Below are 13,644 nucleotides of genomic sequence, written 5' to 3'. Positions count from 1 at the left end.
CCCAAGGTGGGTCCTGAGGGGCCGCAGGCAGACTAGGAGATGTATGACACCCATCGCCTGAACGAGCAGCTAACACTTCCCCAACTGGTAAATCCGTAGCGTCCGCTGATGCCCCACAGCAAACATATATGGGATGTAGCCGTAGGGCATAACAGTACAATATAGCCAAACAACACCAGAAACCAATCCCGTGTTATGTGATCGCTCAAACAGAGGATTTAAGCGGTGTGGGGTGACTGACAAACACAGTGAGAAATACAAAATAGTATACCCTGTATAGCACTATATATTATGTGAGACCCTGATACACCTAGCCTCCAGGGTACAGAATATAGTGATAGCAAAACATGCGATACATGAGAATAGAATCCACACAGCGTCTACAGGCACACTCAGTCACAGGTACAATGCAGGAATTTTTACAGAAACAATAAAACTGCACTGGACTAGTAAATTACATACAGCTATGTATACAAATGTAACAATGCACAGTAAACACTAAAATATCACAGAATACGTGTATTAAATATTCAGATAGCAGTACACTTGTTCTTTACGAACGCTGTCTAAAATGACGTGTAGAATACTTAAGTGTCTGTAAATGCACAGCGCTGATGATACAGGCAACTTTACAGAGGAGACATTACCCAGCAGTCCTGGAGATCAGCCCAGCTATGTAATGGCGCCAAAATCTCTGTCAGTGAGTGAGGGAGAGAACTGCAGCTCCAGGGCAAGAACACCAGCAGTAGATGGCACCCTGAGCTGGGGGAGGGGTGACAGGTCAGCGCCTTATCCCCTCTGCTGGACTTCATCACCGGGTACTGTGGAGCCTGTTATAAACGGATTTTTAGTAAATCCGACCTGTGCTCCTTGCCCTGGTGAATCTAGTGGGGTCCCTCTGTGACAGTGTCCACTCCAGCGGCGCGGTCTGTCTCCTGGGACCGCGGCCAGATCGAGATTTGCCGGTGGGTCCCACCTGGGGGACCCTCTTACCTCTTCCTTTTAGTGCAGCCACGCGATCCTGGAGAGCGGCAGCGGTGGTGTGCCTGAAAACCGGTGAGTCTTCGCTGCAAGTACCCGGGAACCGGCCGCGGGAGTATGCAGCGCTGCTGAGGGAGGTGATGGAGCCGCAGCACAGCATGTCATAAAGACATAGAAAGTGCTGCAGCCCTTTAAGTCTCCTAAAAAGCTCTTTTCAGGGCTGCCTAGCGCAGCCCCACCTGTTAGTGACCTGCACTGTAGGGACCAACTTACAAACTGAGCTCCAGTGCCTGGAGGCGGGGCTATAGAGGAGGCGGTGTAGTGCATCCTGGGAACAGTCAAAGCTTTAGCCTGTTGGTGCCTCGGATCAAGATCCAACTCTACACCCTGATGTTATTCCCTGTGGAATACCAGTGTACCCCGCTGCAGAAATAAATATTTGAACTGACATCTAAAGTTTTTACAACATTTATTGTTGATGGGTGCGATCAGATCTTACAACTAAATACAGAATATTTGCATTTTGTCTAATCAAAACAGTGTTAAATATATAGAAATAGAACTCTTCTTCTGATGGCGTAAAGATCCCAAGTTGTTGTGCAGCGAAATCTTTTTACGGTTCCCGACGTTCGTGTAACAGATAATATTCATGACAGCCGCCCTCCATAGCTTCCCATATCTGAATGTATGCTGGATGGGTGACCTAAACCAAAATCAGTCTCTCAGCACATTACACTAATTGTAACACTTGTCCTTCCTGACAGTGTTTCCAGGTCCTGCACCAATGGCCTAAAGAAGCAAAACAAATGTTAGTTACACACCCTTTATCCTTCTACTAAGGAAGATAATGAAGTATACATTTGTAGTAGTCTTGAACTTGGAAATATGGCCCATATACTCTATATACCAAACAAAGGGTGCTTTGTGATACATTAGGCTGCAAGGAGTAGATTACTGTAACTAAAGTTTCTAAAAATGAAGAGTGGTGGTGTTCCCCACAGCAACCAGAGTCTAGCTATCAATTCTCTATTGCATACTAGAAAATGATAGACACACTGATTGGTTGCTATGGGCAACACCACCACTTGTCTGCTTTAGGAAATCTACCCCCAAATGCTGTTACAGGCAAATTATGGTCCTGAGCCCAATTCGATGTTCTAGTAACAAACTTTCTACTCCCATATTTTTGGGAACTGTAGTAACACCCCCTTCAGTAAAGAACCTGAGCTCAGCAAGATGTGGGCACAATGACAGGCTAAACATATACAGGAGAACAGAGCATGCAGAACAGTAATCAAAATTGTAGCGTGGTCTTAGGTCATGCCTATGCTGCATGTGTACTTCGGGTACAAATATATGGTCTAACTGAATATAACAGTATTGTAATTACACTGCTACATAAGTCACCTTTAGTCTACAGCAGTAGTTCTCAAACTGTGTGCAGTGGCATCATGGGGTGCCTTGGGTTGGTGGTCCAGGACCAATTCAAATTAATTGTGGGCAATGTAATAGGCAAAACCAGTGCTAATGGCTGCCAATCAGTGTCGGACTGGGGCATGAAGGGCCCACCGGAGGAATCCAGTGGTACGGGCCCATGTTTAGGGCGTGGCCAGTCGCCACAGAGATCTGGCTAATCATTAAAGAGTGTATAGTCTGGGCTCCTAGAGATAGAGACATTTATTGATGGTGGTCTACTTCATTTGAAAAGTAGTCGCAGAGTGCAGTTGCTGGGAAAAATAAATAAATATATATATACATACATATACACACACTAGAATGAACCAGGAGAGCGCACTGGTAAGTTAAAAGGTAATATCTTTATAAGAAAAGAGTAATATCCACATACATTATGGTTAAGAGATCCAAGCTCAATGAAAGAAAGTGTCACCGCTGCACTTTGTCTCGCTCAGTCTCTCTCGCCGGCTCCGGGCCCGGCGGGTGACGTCACAACGTCCACAGCAGATAACCAGGCCCCTGGTTATCTGCTGTGGACGTTGTGACGTCACCCGCCGGGTCCGGAGCCGGCGAGAGAAAGTGCAGCGGTGACACTTTCTTTCATTGAGCTTGGATCTCTTAACCATAATGTATGTGGATATTACTCTTTTTTTATAAAGATATTAGCTTTTAACTTACCAGTGCGCTCTCCTGGTTCTTTCTAGCACAAATAGCTACGGCTCCTTGGCCTGGGGCTGGATTGAGCTGCTAGCCGGTGGAGGTGTGGAACAAAATCTCTGGAAAACACGGACATGCTGCGCAGGGATTGATTCTTTCTGTCTCTTATATATATATATATATATATATATATATATATATATATATATTACACACACAGGTAGTGTGCATGCATATTAATGAACCTGATGAATAGCAGCACCATGTCCTGTGCAGTATAATGTAACATATGTACAATCAAGTGCAGAGCCCAAGAGGAAGGGATGGGCCCTCAGGCAGTGGGGCCCACAGGAAGTTCCCCCTGTACCCCTGTGGGCCAGTCCGACCCTGCTGCCAATCATAAAATATGTAGACAGAAAGACAGAAGCAAATCTTGTTCCTCACCGCATAACGGAGGCTAAGGATGACATATAAAACACAATTTACTTAATTTAATGTTAAATATTTCAATAAGAAACTTATGGCCTAGGGGTGCAGTGAATGAAATTCTGATACTCTAGGGCGCCGTGTTTCAAAAGATTGGGAATCACTGGTCTACAGTGACGTTTTTTTTTTAAATGCAAAATGTGTCAGTCACAACATTGTGAGACTAGGATGCACCAGGAGACTGCCGATTAATTAGAAATGGTGTGTGTGTAGTAAATAGACCCCTTAGTCTCATAATCTGCATAAGTGCTACGATGCAGCATTTTTTCCCCCCATGCCAAGCTCTGTTCTGCTCCTTATAAAGACGCAGTCACACACAATATACAAGTGTCACGACTAAAGCCATATACACACACTAGTTGATGCTTAAATGCCAGTGATGAACAATAAAGTGTCCACCAATATAGTGCATACACACTGAACGTTACCGCTCAACGATAACGATCAGTGACATCACCGCCGGCATTCCTGAACACGCAGTTCAGCTCGACATTGACGGGTTGAGCTGCACGTCAGCTCAATATTGGTCATCGCTGAATGTCGTGCGGGAGCGCACATTGCTCACCAATAATACCCCCATACACACTGGACAATATAAGCCTAAAAATAAACGTTTCCTAGTGTGTACCTGGCTTAAAACCCATTTTCAGCCCCAAAAAAATGTCCGCCACTAGCAGGGTTGCATGGGACTTGTCAGCTCACTCACACGGGGCATCTCACGTTACATGGCTTACTGAGGCTAGATGTATGAGGACACATTTGAATCCCCCAAAACTTTTCAACTCTGCATAAGTCCCCTAATATCAGTTCTACTCCTACAACATGGCTTACAGTCATTCCTGTAGATCAGGATTATTTAATGTATGCAGCCCTCCAGCAGTTGTGGAACTACACATCCCAGCGTTTTACTATTAGTAGTGTTCACTCTAGGCTGTTTTAGCAGGGCGCCGCGCCCTGCCCGTTTTTTAGAAGGCAAAACCCGCCCTGCCCCTTTTGCGGCGCCCTGCTAGAACAGCCACCCGCTTCCTGCCCTCCCAGCATGTAAAGATGCTGTGCGCATGCGCACGGCATCCATTCACGCATTGGGAGAGAGCTGGGGGAAGCCCAGCACCGACGGAGGTGCTGGGCACGCCCCCAAAAGTGACGTCGCCGGCCACAGACGCCCTCTATAGTAGCGTTTGTGGGCCGCACCGCCCACTAAAATGACGGGGGTGTGGCCACGCCCCCTAATTTGCATGGCAGCACCCCCGTTTCAAGCGCGCGCGCGGCGAAGCACCGATGTGGCCCCGAACTCTGGCGCCCTGCCCCTCCCTCATCCTAGGGGGAACACTAATTAGGGCATGCTTTATGTGTAGTTCCATAGGAGCCGGATAGCTACATGCTAAATGCAGCTGCTCTAGATCATAAACTGTGACTCGCAGTTCAGTTAATACTGTATTTTACAGCATGCTCTCTGTATAGTTCCTGCCCAGCCACCTGGTTGTAAGAACCACACACCACCTGTAAAGCTAGCTACATGAAACAAGTTTAAAACAAAACACATTTAGAAATTCAAAATAGGTGATTATGTTGTTAATGCAAAGTCATTTCCCAACACAGGTAGGAAGACAACAGGCACATGCACGGTTACTATTGGAGGGTATAACCAGTAAGAAGCAGTATAGCAGACTGCGCCACCTTCTCATCCCTCCAGCCACTCCCTTAGGTCACTTGTACTGTATAAATGACTTCATCCAGCTTTCCTGTATTATCCATCTTCCAAAATAAGCTACCCAGTTCTACCAGCAAATTACATTTTAAGACGTATGACAATTGTAAAACCCACCAAATATTTACATCTGTATACTGGGTATCCCAACACGTCTGACAGCCCCGCTTATGTGGATGTGGGGGGTTTCTCCTGGTCAGATGAGGTTTTGATGAAAGTTCCCAGCTGTATTGTATGTACATCCTGTAGCTGCTCCAGCTGTCTCCTCCCACGGCGCAGGAGATACTCAATCATCATGATGTTAGTCCTTGGGATCTTTGCATTCTTCCTGAACTCATGCTGGATTTGGGGCAGGAATCCAGGTTTGTCTTTCCCAGCCAGTAGACACTGCTTGTACAGACGCAGAACTTGTTTCTGGAGGTTGGTATGTCTTGTCATTGTACCTCATATCACCAGCCCAATGTTCTGCAGAGGTAAGCACAGAAGAGTAAGTATTTACATAGAAATAAGTAAGGTTTTACTGTTAAAAATCCAGAATGTAATAAAATATAAACCCCACAGTTTCTGTAGTAACACAGTTTGCTTATTACTTTAATAAAACACTCGGTGCAGAGCGGACAGCCATAGCCATAAAGCATGGGATGAAGGAGAATTTCCTGACCCCCTGCCCAAAATTGGCCAGAGCGTAACTCACCCGTGGCACAACATTTACCCTAGGTGTTTATCACCTGGACAGCAAGCTCAGTTAGTAGAAATACAAGGCTATTTTGCCAATTTCCAGCAATACAGTGTTTAGATCGGCTGTCAGTGTAAATGTTTTTATAAATAGCTGTTCAGATGAAAGCTCGCCAAAATTTGCTAACTGGGCCTTATAGGAGTAAGTGCGAAAAAAAAAAAAAAAGCATACTGAAAATAAATAAAAAAAATGTTGCACTGCTGGTGGGGCAGATGTAAAATGTGCAGAGACTTACAGCCAATCCACTGACATCTGACAATCGGTAAGTGCATACACACTCACAGCTCATTGGCCCAATGTGTTGTGCTTGACATCACAACAGGGTGGGCATTACCTGTGCCCACCCACCCAGTTGCGATGTCAATCATGGCCAGCCTCTGCAGCAATTGTACACCGCTAGTACACACAGCAGGATGGGCCGATATGCAAAATGTGTGCAATAAGTTTCCGGATGTGCAGTGCATAGGTAGAGTAGACACAATCTGACTGGCTGTGAAATGTAATCTGACTTAAGTTTGCGAGATGTCAAGGCCCAGAACCATATACAAGCAGCACTGCACACCAAGGAAGACAGCATATGTTCACAAACTTACATATTTTACATCTCTGCCTTCTCTCCCTTCACACTCCCACCCGTCCTCTACACTCTGCTAATGCACACCGCCTCTCCTGCCTTCTGATTACTTCCTCTCACTCCTACCGCCAAGATTTTTCACGTGCTGCTCCATTTTCAGGAATTCCCTACCTCTCCACAAAACTTCAAACGGGCTCTCAAGACCCACTTCTTCACCAAACCCAGCCAACTCTCCTCCTAACCCTCTGTTCCACGCTCTGTCTAGCCTGTCTGTGTCACCCCTGTCTGTCTACCCCTCCCCTTTAGAATGTAAGCTCTCACAAGTAGTGCCCTCTTCCCTCATGTGCTTATCCTTTTCTCATTTTAATAATTTTAAACTGCACCAAATCCCGCCGTCTTCTGCCACCTGATACTTATTTCAGTGTCGTCTACTGATGTAGCTATGTTTATTTACCCTGTACTTGCCCTATATTGTCTTCAACTGTAAGTTGCTGTTTTCCTGTTTTATTTGTTTATGCACTCTAATTGGGCGCTGCGGATCCCTTGTGGCGCCAAATAAAGGATAATAACTCAACAGATGCCACTGGAGAGCCATGATCTTCTACGACTACAAGAGTGGTCTGTGACAGCAGGAGAGTTTTGACTGACTGAGCTGCTTTTGGGGAGGAAACACCGTCCCAAACCACTGAGTGGTTTGCCGAATTTTGGTATGGGAGACAGCCCCTGGAAGACTAGGAGCGATGCAGCCGACTTCACTGAAGACAATATTGCTGCCAAATGGGCCGTAGTTGAGGTGGATGCCAGGGTGACCTTGGCCCACTTAGAGAAAGATCGGCATCTCATCGGGATCTTTCCGCTTGATACGCCACGAAAAGCTTGGCCTGACCAAGGTTTCTGCACACTGTATGTCTCCAGTGAGCAGGAGGAGGCTCGGAGATCATCAGTGGTGATGAATCCTGGATCTACAATATCAACCCCGAGATCAAACAGAAGTTCCAAAGTGAGTGCAACGTTGCCAAGCAGATGGTGGCTGTTTTTCTGGCCCAGACTGGTCATGTACTGTAGCTACCGTACCACTCATGCAGCAGCGCACCTTCACTGGGGACTGGTAAGCCAACCAATGCCTGCCGCAAGTGTTGGAAGCCATTTCCAGGTGCCGTTCAAGAACTCTCGCTTGTGATACCATTCTCCCTCCTGACAATGCACATGCCCACAAGTCCAGGAGCTTGGTCATCCGCCGTACAGTCCAGACCTGGCCCCCTGCGACTTTGTGTGAGATTTGTTTTGAGTCACTGGAAGCTGCAGTGGAGACATTCATCAAGCATGTAGAAGATATACCTGCTTCGGACTGGTCCAACTGCTTCATCAAGCGGATTGAACGCATGCAATTTTGCAGAGACTCCTCTAGAAAATACTTTGAAAAAATATAATGTCACTGTTTGCAAATACAGGGGTGATTCAAAAGTCGCAGTAAACCCTTTTGGTTCAAAAACTGTGCAGGAAATGGGAAAACTGAATACTCCAGTAAAGTATGGGTGAGGTGTGCTATATTTTAGGGTATTTACCGAACATGGGCACCATCTTGGAATCGGCCATCTTGAATCTAAGTCAGTTTTTTCAAATGGAAAGGGGGTCGTGTAACATGTCAAACTACATCAGAATTTGCTGAAAAGTTTATTGTTGCATACAGATTTGAAACAGCAGCTATAGTTCAAAAGTTACAACACTTTTTGTTACAAGTAACTGAAGATGACAAAACAGGAGAAAACGGAGGTCATTTTGATGTCTGGATAACAGTTTCTGTGTCATAGCTGCAGATTTTATATCGGCACATTTCACAAATCAGATAGGATAACCCTGCGATTAAGTGTACACACTGAGCCGGCTATATGGACGATACATCGTTCCAATTCGTATATGATATGTCGTCCAACATATCGGGTAACCAGCCTCAGAGTTGGGAAGTGGTGTGCCCTTGCTTAAATCTGAATTGCATTGTAAAAACAGCTTCCTAGTATACTGCATGCAAATGCACCCAGTATTTACCCTGTATGCAAAACAAAAGTACCTGAGCCCCTTGTATTTGAATAAAGGTTTGTTTTTTTATCTTACTCCTAACTCTGAATAAAGCCCATTGTGCCGTTACACAACCACAGCATAAAGTGCTCTGCTTATCACGCAGGAATAGAGATCACTGATGCCTGTATCCCTCTGATATTCAAACAAGGAGCACCAGAAACACAAAGAGAGCTACATGAGGAGTTGTAAAACAATGGTCTTTTTGATAAATGGCAGTCGTAGACGGGTTGGGTACGGGATTGCGGCAATCAGAATACCGACAGGAGGGCGAGTGCAATAAAGCCCCTTGCGGGCTCGGTGGCTCGCCACAGGTTCTATTCCCACTCCATGGGTGTAGCGGACACCCAGAAGTGGGAATAACTATAGCAGCGCTGCCAGCATTCTGGCGGTCAGGATCCCGGCATCGGTATTCTGACTACATCCAGTCGTAGACAACAACCCAATAGGGGTTTTGATAACAGCATCTATCCTTTTGAGCAATCCACAAAGGACAAAAAAAAAAGTTTATTTGGCCACAAATGCGTTCTAATCTTTTTTTAATTTGCATTTTCAAAGCTTAAATTTAGCAAGTGCTAATTACAGCCCGGACAATAACTAGCAATCAGCATTCATACAGCCCAATAAATGTAAGTGAACCACATCTGCTGTACCAAGTTATGTGAATTAGTGCCATGCTACGTTACCTGCTACCATGACAAGTTTTAAAGACAAATCAATATAAAAAGCATGTGAAAATGCAATAAGATGACATACTAATTAATATTGCACGTTTAGGAGCAAAAACCCATAGTACATACGGTAGCCTCAATACATGAATTTTAATGTGACCTCCCTATGGGGCTGTGAAGTAATAATGCACAATGTAGGATGCTATTAGTATTTATATGCCATCACAACTGCACATCTACCTCAACAGAGTACACCTGTGTGCGGTACAGCGCAGACCAAAATTCAATCCAGTACAAAACACACAAGCCCTGATCATGGAGATTTCATGGGGAGCCCAAAACTTATCACACACAACATGATTCCACAATGAGAATACACAGTCACACAAAGATAACTTTAAAGGTCAATCATGACTTTGTTACTGCAAAATGCTGCATCCCTTCCCAACAAAGCTGGCAGGGCCCTAGGCACATGCAGTGTTAGTAGTATAGGAGGGTGTAACCAGTTGGCAGCAGTATGGGGGACTGCTCCACCTTCTCATGCCTCCAGCCCATCACCACCAGGCGCACACAGGCTGCCCTGTAAGGGGGAGGGGGGTAGAGCTAGCATTAATATACAGCCCAGTTTCTCACCAGCGTAAGGGCCCATGTACCATCCATCCCAGCAGGGAGACACGTCAGTTACCTGGCATCAGGTGGCCGCACATCTCCTCCACCCGCTGCCGTGGAACTACATGTCCCAGCACAGCTGGAGACGCTCGTCTCGCCCAAGGCTGTGACTTTCCCCATTATTAGTACGGAACACGCTGCCACTGACCTTCCCGATCCTCCCATGCTGGCCGGAAACGCCGGATCATAGAGCGGGAGAAGATTTGTAACTTCCGTCCAGCTGGGCCCTGCACTGCCACCTGCCGTCTATACCCGGCAGCTACGCTGATCTCTGGACAGTTATGCTCTGGTCTAGTATCAGACGTTTTGCCATTTTGCATTCAGTATACTGTATATACATATACAGTACCATGGCAGTACAAAATAAATCATGTGTCTCAGCATATCATTTCATGTGAACAAAGAAGAACGTGAGATCTAAAATACAGGGGTGTATCTAGGGGTCCGAGCGTCCCAGGCAAAGTAAGGGGCTGGCGCCCCCCTACACACTTTTGGAATAAGGTGTGAGTATTGGAAATGGGGTATGGTCTTGTGGGGGGCGGGGGGTGGAAGGGTGTGGGCACAATAGTACTTCCAATTCAAAATATGACACACAGTAGTGTCCCTTATTCACATTACACTGCACAGTAGTGTCTCGTATTCACGTTACACCATCCCTCCCCCCTAACCTCAACCCACCCTTCCCACAGCCTGACCTTAACCAGCCCCCCCCCCCCCCCCCCCCCCCAAAAAAAAAGCCTCTTCAGTGCCATCCTGGCCAATGGGTAGATACACCCCTGCTAAAATATACCACACCTTTCCTGTATTCACCCACAGGCTCTGGGGGTATTTATCAAAGATGTATATAAAGTACCAACCAATCAGCTTGTTACTGTCATTTTACGTGCTGTGTTTAAAAAATGACAAGAGCTGCGACAGAGAGGGAGGCTGAGGGTAATAGGGAATGGCAGAGAGAGACGGGGAGGGGCAGTGGGTGACGGGGAAGGGTGATGGGGATAGGAAGTGGGTGAGAGGCAGAGGGTGACATGGAGAAGTAGTGGGTCCCCCACGAAACGGCAGCCAAACGCCGCCATTCCACCCCCTCCCGCCCAGCGACCGCTTCTGCCTGTCAATCAGGCAGAGGCGATCGCATCCCTGCTACGGCCTTCGGTCGTCTGGCATGCGCCGGCGCCGTAGGGACCCGTTCGCTCGGCTGCGACAAAAATCAGCGAGTGAACGGGTCAGAATGACCCCAGGGGGTGGCTCCTCCTCTACCAGAGCTTTCATGCCAGGGACTGTCACGAGATTGTGACATCAGACCCACCGGCATCAGCAGCCAGCATAAGAGGAGGTACAAATGTAGCCACGCTCAACGTGGCTACATCTCAGCGCAATCTCGCCTTGTTAGGCGCGACAGTGTGCACGTCGGGTGCGCATGTGTCTTACAAAGAGTGCCCGTTTGCCGCAGATGTAGCCGCGATGAGCATGGCTACATCTGTAGTCTTCCAGAGACGAAAGAAAAGAATGGCATCAGTTAAACACCCCTTCATTGTGACCCCCAGTGTAATATACCACCACTAGTTCTGCAGAGACACTGAACTTAAAGAAATACTAATGCCAGCTATCGGATTTAACTATTTTATATATAGTACCATCTGCACTGCAAAAATGCAGCAATTATTGTCATCATTTATGTAGTCTGACTAACGCTGTTCCTAATTATCCCAGTAATGCATGCAGGGCCAGATTAATAATGGGGCAGATGGAGCTCTAGCTCCAAACTTTCACAAAAAAATAGGCTCATAATCATGACACCATGAGGATGACCAGCTGCCCAGCTAGCTATAAAGTGTTGTAAACACTGCTGCCGGTGTTACGGTGGAATAGAGATCTTCCTTCGGAGTTCAGTGTTGCTTGTAGGTCTTTAGGCAGTGACCCTTGTACATCCGGGGTTGAGACTCATAGAACGCACACAGCAGGTCTTCTGACTCTATGCGTCTACCGGAACCGGGATGCCCACCAGGACTTACGCCACTGGCAGTAGTATGAGCTCAACCCCAGGGTGACCTGAATCAAAGCCGGCAGGAACTGAAACCCCAAGATAACTAAGTGGGCAGCAAGAATGAACGGGGAGAAGGGAAGGCAAACTATGGCAGAGTTACTGAAACTAAATCACTGAGGGGAGAAGGGACTGCCGGGTCAGGGAGAAGTTAATACTGAGGAGAGTTAACACAAAAGATACCCTTAATTGGGGATAACCTCCGGGCTGGGAGGAATAGTACTATAGCTAGCAGCTTGTACTTAACTAATACTAAAGAAAAGGCTAAAGATATATAATACAGCTTGGAAATTCTATGGAAGGCTGGTACGGCACTGAAGCTGGACATCAGAGCTGACACTGTTGATGCGTGCTGAGAGACTGGTGAGAGATCTGCACACAGAGACAGGAACACAGTGATGAGAGCTCCCGCAGCAAACCAGGAACTATGACCAGCACCAGGAGAGAGGCTGACCAGGGTGATAAAAAAGGCATGAGCCAATCAGCGCAGAGCACAGCCCCAGCCTCTCTTAATAAATAACTCAATGCAACTGACCCGCTGCATGCACACATACAGTCCCGCTCAGCCTGTTCCGCCAGCGTCCCTTGTTGCTAGGGCATCTGCGGGCAGGGAGCTAAGCGCATCCCCCGTCACCAAGGGAGCGGTGGCCAGGGAAGCAGAAGTTCGGAGAGGCGTGTCGGTCTCCTAGCAACAACCTGGCGCTGTAAGCCACACACCGCGGCTGTAACAGAGGGAGGGTAGGGGGTACTAATTACGCAGTCCGCTGCTGCCTTCCCCCGCCCCCCTAACCTGTCACAGCAGCTGCACCTTTGTTCCCAAGGCAGCACACACTGGTATGTGCGGGCTGGGCTGTGGTGGCTGCAGGGTGGCTGCTGCCGTTTAGCAGCGTCTCTTCTCTCTGTGCAGGGGGTCTTGGTGGGAAACAATCACACTGATCGCACTCCCCTCTGGATTTGTCCCTTGCTGATGGGTACGATAGCGCCTGCAACAGTGCCGATTCCCCTCATCATCTGCATAAGAGGATGTGGCCACGCCTACCCACAATTAGGACACACTCCCAAAACTGTACCTGGGCACGCCACAGGTCTCTACACCCCTGGTTATAAATGTATTTCTATTTTCCTCATAAAATTATAAAAATGTTCTTTATATGTATTGAGAATCATTGAAGATGATAGGGTAGGGGTGTACACACCCACATTAAACTGGTCACACCCATACAGCACTGGTCACAGCTCCTCCACTTCTAACAATAGGCCCTTGATCATTTTCAGCTCCAGGCCTATGAGGCCCTTAATCCGACTCTGACTTCAAGAGCATATCAAGACAATTATTATGTATTATGTGAGAGGGTACAGCATATAGGGGCTAATTTATCAACGAGTATTATCATATGCAACGAGTTTTAAAACTTGTTGCGTATCGTAAATGGTGCTCCAGTCAATCATCTCCTAACTGTCATGTGTTTGAAAACTGAAAGTATGGAGCTGATTGGCTGGAGCACCATTTATTATATACAGTGGGGGAGATTCAAATGTTTGAAAAGTCAGTTGGGTGTCTGTTTTTTCCTATCTAATAGACAGGACAACACA

General features: G+C 46.9%; 1 protein-coding gene and 2 non-coding genes across 6 annotated transcripts; all 3 read right to left on the bottom strand.

Annotated features, from left to right (window-relative positions):
- Nucleotides 1–1,433: 1,433 nt before the first annotated feature.
- SDHAF1 (succinate dehydrogenase complex assembly factor 1) lies at nucleotides 1,434–10,265 on the bottom strand. 4 transcript variants are annotated; one of them, XR_010244547.1, is made up of 3 exons: nucleotides 10,162–10,264; nucleotides 5,405–5,752; nucleotides 1,434–1,770 (listed from the first exon to the last, which is right to left on the bottom strand). XR_010244547.1 is itself a non-coding variant. In XM_063963684.1 (3 exons), exon 2 carries the CDS (start codon nucleotides 5,723–5,725, stop codon nucleotides 5,456–5,458), a length of 270 nt encoding a protein of 89 aa, XP_063819754.1. In that variant the 5' UTR covers nucleotides 5,726–5,752; nucleotides 10,162–10,265; the 3' UTR covers nucleotides 1,434–1,770; nucleotides 5,416–5,455. The 4 variants fall into 4 exon arrangements, 1 of the variants encoding a protein (XP_063819754.1); XR_010244551.1 differs by lacking the exon at nucleotides 10,162–10,264 and adding an exon at nucleotides 10,030–10,130; XR_010244554.1 differs by lacking the exon at nucleotides 10,162–10,264 and adding an exon at nucleotides 9,978–10,099.
- LOC134932894 (small nucleolar RNA SNORA47) lies at nucleotides 5,146–5,271 on the bottom strand. The gene has a single exon (XR_010179525.1). It is a non-coding gene; the product is annotated as a small nucleolar RNA SNORA47 (small nucleolar RNA).
- Nucleotides 9,819–9,893, bottom strand: LOC134932899 (small nucleolar RNA SNORA47). The gene has a single exon (XR_010179526.1). It is a non-coding gene; the product is annotated as a small nucleolar RNA SNORA47 (small nucleolar RNA).
- Nucleotides 10,266–13,644: the final 3,379 nt, after the last annotated feature.

This window comes from Pseudophryne corroboree, chromosome 1 (genome assembly GCF_028390025.1).
Source record: "Pseudophryne corroboree isolate aPseCor3 chromosome 1, aPseCor3.hap2, whole genome shotgun sequence".
In the NCBI taxonomy this organism is placed as follows: domain Eukaryota; kingdom Metazoa; phylum Chordata; class Amphibia; order Anura; family Myobatrachidae; genus Pseudophryne; species Pseudophryne corroboree.
The sequence above is the reverse complement of the archived record's forward strand: the minus strand, read 5'-3'. Positions and strand labels throughout refer to the sequence as shown.

What these genes read in the sequence shown, in the direction of transcription:
- SDHAF1 (XM_063963684.1), bottom strand. Translation starts at nt 5,725, where the DNA reads ATGACAAGACATACCAACCTCCAGAAACAAGTTCTGCGTCTGTACAAG.